The 11,217-nt window shown below is 39.4% G+C and overlaps 1 protein-coding gene across 1 annotated transcript; it reads right to left on the bottom strand.

The window, feature by feature from the left end:
* Positions 1-5,006: 5,006 nt before the first annotated feature.
* Positions 5,007-5,914, bottom strand: GDF10 (growth differentiation factor 10; the record flags this gene model as incomplete). The annotated part of the gene is made up of 1 exon (XM_010163624.1): positions 5,007-5,914. A coding segment is annotated over one exon (908 nt), but the record flags the coding sequence as incomplete, so codon positions are not given.
* Positions 5,915-11,217: the final 5,303 nt, after the last annotated feature.

An 11,217-nucleotide genomic window follows, 5' to 3' on the forward strand; every position in this document is an offset into this window, starting at 1 on the left:
ACACACACACACACTCTTTATATATATATATATATATGTATATACCGTTCAGGGTACTGAGCCACAATTTTGTTTGTACTACTGATTTTTGGATGCAGTAAACAACACAAGGAAAAATACTTGAGAGGAAGAGTCAGCCATTAGGCATAACAGAAGTGCGAATAAGAAAAGGAAAAAGTTAAGATATGTAAATGGTATACTGTTCAGTAGTTAATGTAACTCTTTGGGGTTTTTTAGCCTTTATCAACAACCTACACTTGACTCTGCTAGTCTGAGCAACTAAATAGTACTAAACAGTTTTCACCAGTTCTGTTGCTTGAGGTACATACAATCAAGCACAGGTTTACTGGTGACAGAGTGACAGCCTTTCTTTGTCATTGCTTCAGCGGAGCATGGAATGCACGTGCTCCAGCTACATGAGGCAATGGTATGGCATGGAACCCACCACTGAGGCTGAAGCTTCACTGACTCCTGTTCAGTTGTCATGCTTGAATACTGTCCCAGCAAATTAGTATGGTAACACTAAGAAAATTGTGTTAGTCATAGCAGGCTTTTTGCTACAGTTTCATGAGTTTCTGCACAGATCTGGTATACACAGCACATGAAATCTTTCATCACTATTGGTACATAGCTGTATATGGGGTGGAAAGTGACATCTGTGGGACAACAAATAGGGGCTTTGCATACTTCCACATGGAAGCAGATACTTCAAGTGAGAAGTATTAATATCTCCTATATCTTCCATATTTTTCAAATAATAATTGAGTATATGCAAAACATGATTTTTCATTTCAACATGAAAAGTTATGTAGTCCATGAGTATAACAAAGGAGCCATTTTTTTTGATAATTCAGTTTGGATACATTTGCTTTAAGTGTAATATATCAGCAAATCAGATCCAATTCTTAATTGCTATTAAGGCTTTCAGATGTTCCTTAACTAAAGCGACCTCACCTGAGCCATTACAAGGAGGAACTGTCAAATCCATCCTTGATCCTTTGGGGCTTTAAGACAGCATCCCTATAGCCAAGTCCCAACAAGTGACCAATCCTGGAAAGTGCCTTTCTGTAATTAGCATATGTTGGCATAATTAGCAACAGCTTGCTCTCTCCTGCCACCCTTCATCTTTAGATTTCAAAGCTGTCCACAGACAAGCAGAAGTGAATTAGTCTCTCACAGCCGCTACGTGAAGTAGAAATAAGCTGCTACCTGCATTGGCCAGGTCAGCAAATCTGGACAGCAAGAAAGAGACAGAAGCGGCTCTTGTGTGTTTCAGCAACTACAGAGTTTAGAAATTCAAAGAACTAGCGCTTCCAGAATCAAGTTTTTACTTTAACCTTTATGAACAACCTCTTGAAGTGTTTCTAGCACCTTTCTCATTTCATATTGTTATTTGAAACAGTCACAGATCCTAATGTGCTACTGACACAGAATTTGTTGACCCCATGCAGTGGATAGCCATCATTGCCTGCAGTGCCAGTTACTGACTAAACAGGATTCCTGGATATAAATTACAGAAACATAGAATGGTATGGATTGGAAGATCATCTAGTTCCAACCTCCCTGCCCTGAGCAGGGACACCCTCCACTAGACCAGGTTGCGCAAAGCCTCATCCAACCTGGCCTTCCAGGGAGGGGACAGCCACAACTTCTCCGGGCAGCCTGTTCCAGCATCTCATCACCCTCACAGTAAAGATTTTTTTCCTAATATCTAATCTAAATCTACCCTCTTCCAGTTTACAGCCATTACCCCTTGTCCCATCACTACCCATCCTTTTAAAAAGTCCCTCCCCAGCCTTCCTGGAGGCCCCCTCGGGTACTGGAAGGCCGCTATAAGCTCTCCTGGAGCCTTTTCTTCTCCAGGCTGAGCAGTCACAACTCTCTCAGCCTACTAGGATCTTTTTCAGCTGTACAGTCTCTAAGATCTGCAAGGAACAAATAGATATGAGCAAAATCTAGCACGAGCAGCTGTCTACCAAGACAACAGTGCTAATTAGGCTTCTAATGCCCGCAAGTGCATACACTATGCACAAAAAGACTTATAGAGAAAAACACTCATTATGGACGATTAGTCTGTACAGAATCTGGCTGCCTGAGCCCTACATCCACAGCAGAGCCAGACAGCACACCCAGCCCACATCCAGACAGACTCCAAATTTTCCAGCCCTTCTGGAAACCTGGCACAAGTGTTCAGTGATCACGGGCTAGGATTCACATTAGCCTTTGTACCGATGTGCTAAAGTGGAAAGCTTGAGATAGAGTTGAGTGTCCAGTAGAGATGGCACTGAGGATGCACTAGTGTTTTATACGCTGGCTACTAAGTTACATACAGCAGGCCGGGTTCTGCTCTTACTTAACCTCTAGGACAATCCTAGCTCAAGAACATTTTTGGCCTCAAAAAACAGAAGGGTGGTGATGTAGCCAAAAAGCAATTTAGCAGGAGGTTTGAAATACTTTAGACCCTCTCCTTCTGCCTGGTTTACACCCCTTTTAAAATCTGTTTTATCATGAATTTGCTACTCAAAAACCACCACTCTCCTCCATCTTAATAAGCAATACTTCTTAGCTCTAGGAAAGTTTTATTTTCAGGTTTTAATTCAACTCTCAAAATGAAACGCATGAACTGATAGACTTACAAGGATGAAATCAAGAGAATTCTACTTACTGTAGACCAGGGGAAGGAGATGTTCCCACCTAATTCTACCACACATAGGACTAGCATTTATTTGGCAAATGCAGCAGTACAGCCAGCCATTATTAAACACATAAGCTGGTCTTCCCCCTCACAGTTCAGGAAATAAGAATTTCAGCAATAATGTAGGTGAACTTGCTATGACAAGATTTGTACCGGAGCTGTTTTGTATCTGGATCAAGAATTGCAGTTAAAGTAGATGTGCAGAGTGATGTACCGATACTTAAAAAAAAAAATCATACAATGTGATGATTCTCAACATTCCAGGTATATAAATATTGTACCAAAAGAGTATGTTGGAAATAAGGTATCTTTTGTCTATCACAGGTTGACTGTGTCTTCATGAATGACCTTAATCTCGCCTTTGACTTAGGAGTGCCAATATCATTCGCGTGCTTTCCTGATTTAGGGTATAGATGGAAGAACAAAAGCTGTATCTCCCTCCATAACATTTAGCATTTCTTATGCTTTCACCTGAAGCTTCATTCATGCTGATGTCCTAGTTATCTCTGTTGATTCAGAAAGAGTAGTTTTAAAAAGTTGCAACTGTGAATCTGCTTCTATTTTTTATTTCCCTCTTAAAAATACAAAGCTAACAAAAAGTAGACCTCTTCCAGATCAAACCTAATCAGAGTGTGTCAAACCAAAAATCCACAAATCTATGTATCTCTGATTTAGTTTTAAATTTATCTGATTTTTAGATTTTTGTTTGTTTGTTTTGGTTTGGTTTTTGGCACCAAGATGCTATTGCAGCCACATTAATTTATCTAGAAAACAAGTATCAAAATGAGAGCTAAAGTAAGTGTTCTTGGTTTACAAGGGAATCTTTATTATATAGCAAGTAATATTTCTAGATAAGACATTAAGTAAGTCAGCAATATAAGCTTATTTTACTATTCCAGCTAGAAATGGATCCATTCTCTTTTGGTCCTGTGAACTTTTTTTTTTTTTCCTCCTTTGGTATGTATGAATGGTGCTTTAGACTGTGGGTCTACAGCAGAGAACCCATATTCCCAGGCTGTGTTTTGTTTTGGATAAATTAAATGTTAATTGTGTTGCATGAACTCTTTATACTACAACAGAAGAGTAAATTTGTATGTGAGCCTGTGCAACCTTTAATTTTTACCAGATCATTTATCAGTTTATGTATACATGGTTCAGCATTGGCCAGCTACACAAGAACATGTGGTCAGATATGTACACCCTACTGTGGTGTCTGGATTTCCACTGTTCCTGGACTTAAACTAGCCTGCAATCTTGAAATCCTACTACTTATTTCAATGCAAACATACATCAATCTCTCTATATGTAAATGTAAAGTAAGGCAGATTCCTGTCTTAGAGCTTCTAAATTCTCTGGTGTAAAACACTATCCATTGTTTATGTGAGTGACCACATGCAAAAATGCCAGTAGAATATAAAATCAGGCCATTTGTAGGTAGAATTGCAAAGTAATTACAGTTTCTAAACACGCAGATTATGCAATGCTTCAAATCCTCTCTTCCCCCATTACTTGAAAGCTCTATAAAATGCTGATAATTCTTGTGTTACATAGGATTGCCAAAATTTCTGCTTCTTCCCGTAGAGCAAGTGAGTGGGAGTAGGCCAAATCTAAATTCCATTGGAGCAGGAGTTTATGTTTGTCTTTCTCTTAGCAAATTTCACACTGCTTCTATAAGAGGAATTCATTATGCTAGCTATATAGTGTTACAAACAACTATGTGGCATTTCCAGCCACATAAGGTAAATAAACTTTTTTGTTCTAGCAGGATTAGCTTAATTTTAAGAATTTAGTAAATTAAAAAGGCACCAGAGAATTTTGAGACACAAATATCAGTTTAACTATTATTCTTATTTTCAAAGTGACAAGCAGTTTCTTAAAAGTTAAAAATACCTCAGTGTCACTGCTCTGCATTTTTCTCCTAAGGTATTTCCAGTGGAATTCAGAAATACTCTGGTAATAAGCATATACTACCACAACAGAGTGGTTTGATGATTTAGTGTGTGTAACCATATTTTAATAAGCTGCATAAGTCTTTACGTTATGGTTTCAAGATATAAGATCAAAAACTGTAAGACAAACCTGAGACATTTATCTTATTCTTCAGATTACATTTAAAGGTAACTTGGAATCTTTTTGCACTCTGACGAGTAAGTTGATGGAAACAATATTGCTTAAATTATTTAGACTGAACAAGGAAACAGAACACAGTGAAAAAGGTAAAAATTTAAAGGAAAATCTAACTAAAGTAGTTGGATAGGCGGAACAGTAGATCTGCTGTTTGCAAGCTAACAACAATAAAAAAGCATACTACCTTGGGCATTGGAAATTCACATGCCCCTGCACAGTAGTAGGCATCAAATGATTTGGGAGATATGATCCATTCATTCCAGCCAATATCAGCAAAGTCAACTTTCATGTATCTTCTTGAACAAATCCTTGGCTCATTCCATTGTTTTCGCCGTGCTTTCTTCATTGTTTTCTCATCAAAATTTAGCACCTGAGACTTTGTAAGTGTTTCTGTATTTTCTTGCCCTTTTCTCCTTCGGTCTTTACGTGAGGCTTTTGGTTTCAAGGACTTGTAGGCATTCTCCCATATGTCATGTTTGTTGTATTTATTGTTGTTATAATCTACTTCTGGCAACTCATTGTTCTGAATAGAGCTAGAGAGATACGTATCCCTCCTCACTCGGGTATCAGTAGAAGCATTAGGGGATAGATTTGGGTCCCCATCATTGGAAGGGAATGGATCATAACGCTGTAGGGTGACTGCCACGCTGTTAGGTTCAGAGATTGCAAGGTCATTGGCATAAACTAGTATATAAGGTAAATGACTGGCAACCTGTTCAGGGAAGCCCTGGTGTTTCTCCCCAGAATCAAGCTCAGCACAGAGAATGAGCTCTCCAGACCGTTTTGATTCTTTTACAACGTGTGAAATGTCCTTTGCATGCCAAGCCCCTCGCCTTTGAATAAACACAGTGATGTTTCCTTTCACTAGTCCATAGGCAGAATTCTGGTGAATGCTTTGGAAAATAAGGTTGAGCCGCAGGATTGGAGGCAGGTGAAGGAGGCGGCAGGAGGAGTTCTTGGAACGCTTACAAAACACTTCTCGGTGACGAGGGCGTTTGTCAGCATAGAAGTGAAAAGTGGCGGCAAGGATCATCTCTGAATCCTGCATGGATGTCAGATTGAAGCAGTACGAGGGCTTCTGGGCCAAGAATTCTGCAAGAGAGCATGGAAACGGATAAATATCCGAGACCAAAATTGATAGTCAAACTCTTATATAAGTGGATTAACAAATTTTTCTTTTCACTTACCCACTTCAAATCAGTTAGTATAGCGAGCTTCTAACTTCAGCTTAAAACTATGGTGAATGAGAGGAGGAAAAAAATTCTACCAATATTTAATAGAATATTACAATAACATTGGGACTGTCAAACACACTGTGCACCTTTTGTATACATGAGGGATAAAACCCTTTCCAGAGATTTTTGGTTTCAGACTGCCTTTCACTCCAGGCAGGCACGAAAAGCAATCTTTGATTCTATTTCATTTATAACAAAGTCAAGCTCAGAGAAGCTATTAAGTTTGCCTGTGGCAGAGCTCAGAATGGTACCTTACTCAGTATACTAGCTGAAAACCAGGTTTGCATTTAATATTCAAGATGGTCTAATCTAAAGCTGACTGGAAAGATTCCTGAAAGGTCCCTGGGTGCTGACTCTCTGAGCAATAGCATATGAAGTTCATCATCCATAAAACCAGCACAAGAGACATTTCACAAGGGGGCTGGAAGTAAGCAGTGTGGCACATTTTGTGGGCCGTTACTCTTACAAGCAATCCTCCTTTCCAGTATACATCATGGAGGAGCTTTGTTTAAATCACTGTGAAACCTACTTGGTTTCTAAGACTTGTGTTTTGATCTGTTTGAAGTTAGTGACAACTCCTGTTGAATAGGAGCTGACTCTTAAAATTCAAACTCCATTTGGTATAGCTTCTTTTTAGCTAGTTGAACAAATTGTGTTCAGGTTACACGTGTACCTTCCTCTCAAGGAAGAGCAATTTTACACTGATAACTGTTTACACCGTGGTTATTTAAACAGTAGAAACACCTCTTAGTGTGTTAAAATGTAATCCCAGCATCAAGACCACACCTTCACAGACTATCATTTTGAAAAGCTGTTGGGGTTTTTTGGGGGGTGGGGGTTTGGGGTTTTTTTTTTTTTAGTCAGGAAAGTGGTGGCAGAACCAAGAAGTGATTCCTGTTCTCTCAAGCTCAGACTGGTACCTAAAATGCATCAAAGGACTACAGTGGGTAAGTTTGTGTCTTTAATTAAACCAAGTGGACAAACCCTCTGGCAGCCCTTTTTGACATACCTGGAAATTCTCTGGCAGCATGGAGAGAAAAAACCAAACAAGAAACAACAAACCCAAGAGCCAGTCTTCCCAGGAACACTTAGGTTTCTTCTTCAATGCACTGTGAATGAGCCACAGAAACTTTGGCAACAACAGAAAGGCAGTACTGTTAGCTGCCACCTGTCAGAATGTTCTTCCTTTTAAGCAGTGTGATTTGAAAGATGGAAATTAATAGTGCTACATCTCACTAAATTGGTTCTTGCTGACTTCCAGTTCATGCTGGACAGAACCATCATTTGGACTAAACCACAGCAGGTTAGGATGTTAATTAATCTCAGCCCACATAGACGGTCTGAAAGTACAGATGTTCAAGTATGCAATTTCCATCTACACAATCTGTATTTTTTCCTGATGGGGAGAAATGGAACAGCCTGTACTGATGCCCACATAGTGGTTTCACAGGTGGCAGAGAGACTAACAGAGACAGTATTCTGTGATGAGAACCTGTTTGTTTCTGTCAGTTCAGGACAGGATTCCTATCAGTAAACTTTTAATCAACACTAGTCTTATACACAAGTGCTTATACTGTGAAACTTAAGAGTTTAGATTCTATAGAAGTCTTTGAAGCATAAAAATTTCACAAGGCTGCTAGCCTGTTTTTCAGACCAAGGAAGAGAATAATCATAGTACTTCCTTTAGAACACCAGGCTGTTATTAATGTTTGTTCATTTCAGAAGGCATACTTTTAAAAAAAGAAGTTTATCCACTGCCTCTCCCCACCTGAGCTGCTTGCCCTTGAAATTTGTAATATTTTTTTTAGTAGTAGAATGCTCCTAGCACTATCGGTTCTGTAGATATGACTATGAAGCTTATACAGTGCTGGGATAAAGGCATTTCAAACACCAAAGTCCCAGGGTTTCAGATGGGAAGGTAACTTGTAATCTGAGTTTAGAGAAAGGGAGTTTTAATTAATCTAAATTAATTCTGCATCCTAGAGTGAAACAAACCCTTCAAAAGTAAAAATTCTTTATAGAACAGCATAAGAATCTGTGAATCTGCAGCTACTGAAAAGCCAGAAGGCTTGAAGTACAGGCTTTTTAGGAACTGAGGAGACTTGAGCTTTGGATGGAGCATAGTCATATTTATCAGATCTCTCAAGCTTTTACCAACCTGTCAAGGAAGCATTGTTACATTTTCCAGGTCGACTCTGAGTTGAACTGTACTAACTGTATACATTAAAGCTGTTAATATTTTACTGATTGTATCTACCTCGGATCACCATAGACAGCTTCAAGTTAGGAATACAGGCAAGTTGTGTGGAGGATACACACAAGAGATTGGTAGAGGAAAAAAGAGGCAGGTGGCCAAGAAAATACTAGCCTTCAGTAGGTAATCCACATAAGAAAATGTTGCATTGCAGTAAGTGGAGATTAGCAAAACAGATTTACATGGTATTTCTGATAACACATTTGTGAAAAAGAAATATACAGAAAACCTAATTTAAAATATTTTAAGCTATGAAATTATGTTAAAGCAAGGCTCTAGAGGCCAGAATTACAGTTGCCTAGGTAATCTTGATTTACTTTTCTTGCACATATGCATTATGATATTGTCTTAATTAAATGGCTGCTATTTTCTCCTGTTCTCTAAGGCCTTTACTTCATTTAGCACAGAGGATGGATGATGTTCAGGGTATGAGCCTAAGCTGTAAGAGTCAATTTATGGGAAGTTTTATGGCTTAGGCAGCAGATTGCTGCCTTGAAGACTAATTCCCCCAACCTCAGCAACAGAGGTGAAGTTGGACAATAACTAAATATTTCACATTTGGTCACAAACCACTTATGACTTGACTGTGTAACTAACTTCAGTCAATTGGTACTGTTTCCTAAAGCTATAAAGTTCCCTGAAAACTGGAAAGCACCTCAAGAAAAAAAGAATGTGAGAAATTAGTCCACAGACTCTCTCTCGGCTCCTTATCAGAGAAATAATGAACTCTTGTGAACACATGTAGAAGTGAGCTGAGAGGAGGTGATCAAATGTTTGTGAAGCACTCTTCCTGAAGTGCTAAGTACTGCTAGGGAAACATGAAGGAGGATTTGGAACATGTGCAAATAGCACATGCATATATATAGCAAGTGCCTCACTTTGAATATGGAGAAATATTACATATTCAATAACCCAGTCAACACTATCTGTACCCTGTAAGGGATATGTAGGATGGCTATACAATTGTGTAGTGGAGGAGACCTCAATAATGCATATGACAAAGGAGCAAACAAAGTCTGGACTGACATTTTGCACCTCTGGAGCCGTGATTTTGACAACCATAACTAACACTGATGCTTGAGTGTCCCCTAACAAACAGCTTTAAGCTGCACAGTAGGAACAGAAGGTTACCGATTTTCTGAAAGGTACATGTTTAAAAACAAAAAGTAGTAAGTCCATTGCTTGGGATAATGAAAAGGAAATTATGGTATGTGTAGTCTGTTTTGCTTATCTCAGTAGGATCAGAATTATCATCCATATTTTATAAGGAACAGATGTTCCACATGTTTTGGTAGAAGAACATGCCTGTTTCTTCTTTCAGAAGAAAACACTAGAATTTCTTGGAGGAGATAAAGAAAAACATACTGGCAGGTAAGGTTCATCTCCCCTCCCTCATCTTGTGTCATCCTCTAGTTCATTTCAGACTGTTCATCACTAGGTTGATGAATTACAAAGAAATACAATTTACTGTCATAACAAAGGAACGCTACAGAGGCACTTCTGTTTTCATGCCACAGTACTGGGGAGAGATGTGATCCAGTAGAGAAGGTACACAGATGACAGGAGTTTTGGATGTAGGTGTGCTTTTTTTTCCATTGCATGGAAAGACAAGTTACTTCCAAGCATCTATGCCTTGGTTTCATGATCTGACAGATGACCAAAATAATATTGATTTGTTATTGTTCAGTTCGGTCTATCTGTTGGTATAAAATGCTGCTATTTTAGTGTTTATTAAATTTAACCACTTAGGTGCAAGTAACTTGTTCAGTAGATTAATTGAAAAATTAAGAAAAAGAATAAAATTAATCCTTACATTTTTCCCAAATCACTCTTGTGGTCCAGGGCCTTGGGTAGCAGCCAGTATCAGCTGCTCAACTCACAGACAAGTAAGAGAGATAGCAGGAGGTCATGGAATACCCATCCATAGTGGAAGCTCCTTCCTAACCCCTGTTAGCAGCTGCTAGCTAATGATCTACAGCATGATGATTTCTCTTCCAAATGTCTGCTATTGCTTTACATCCTAACTTTCTAGACATTTTCATTAGCCACTTACCCTTCCATGGGATCTCCTCCTCTTTGAATATCATTACTTTTTAATATTATATTTGACATAGGGTAGAAATTAAGTTGGGGTGCACTAGAGTATATGAGTTATTGTGCTATATTACAGTAACTATTCCCTGAAACACTGTATGCTGCATTGTATTCTATACATGAGACTTTTAAACACAGGAGAAGTAGATTGAAACTCACAAAAGCAAATTCTGAATTCATCTATCAGATATGCCTATCAAAAAAATATTTCTGGCAATGTAACAGAATATTCTAGAAACTGATCTAATTCTTATTTTAAGATCCAAGATCTTAGTTGTAGTCTGTAAGAGTTAATCAAAGAAGGAAGACATTTTCCAGAAGAGATATTTTAGGTTTCCTTGGCAGGGGATAACAAGTTTGTAGACTATTAACTACACAAACCTCCTCTTTCTTATTTGGAAGTAAGACTGGGATAATGAAGTGTAGTTTTGACCCAGTATATATCCTCTTCCACCCTCATCATCAAGCTAAGTAAAGCCGAGGAGCGGGGGGCCAGACATCTGCCTGTCTTCTCAGGTTTAGGCAGCGCAGTGGGTCCAGCGCCGGGCGGTCCGTAGGCGGCACTCGCTTCCTCACAGGAACTGGGGAGCGGGCGAGAGGAGCCGGAGGAGAGGACCTGCGGCTGCAGCACTCGCTGCTGGCTCTCTGCTCCAGCTGTCTCTGAAAAGATCTTTGGACCCAGTGCGGAGTGCACCGGGAGCACCGCTTCTTTTGCCGGGGGTTTGCATCCGCGGCAGCGGAAGCTTTCTGAAAGGAGAGACTTTGCGGCAGGCACTCCCGGGGGAGGGGCAGGAGCCGGTGACGGTGGGAAG

The sequence above is a fragment of the Antrostomus carolinensis genome, unplaced genomic scaffold (assembly GCF_000700745.2).
Source record: "Antrostomus carolinensis isolate BGI_N321 unplaced genomic scaffold, ASM70074v2 scaffold7540, whole genome shotgun sequence".
In the NCBI taxonomy this organism is placed as follows: Eukaryota; Metazoa; Chordata; class Aves; order Caprimulgiformes; family Caprimulgidae; genus Antrostomus; species Antrostomus carolinensis.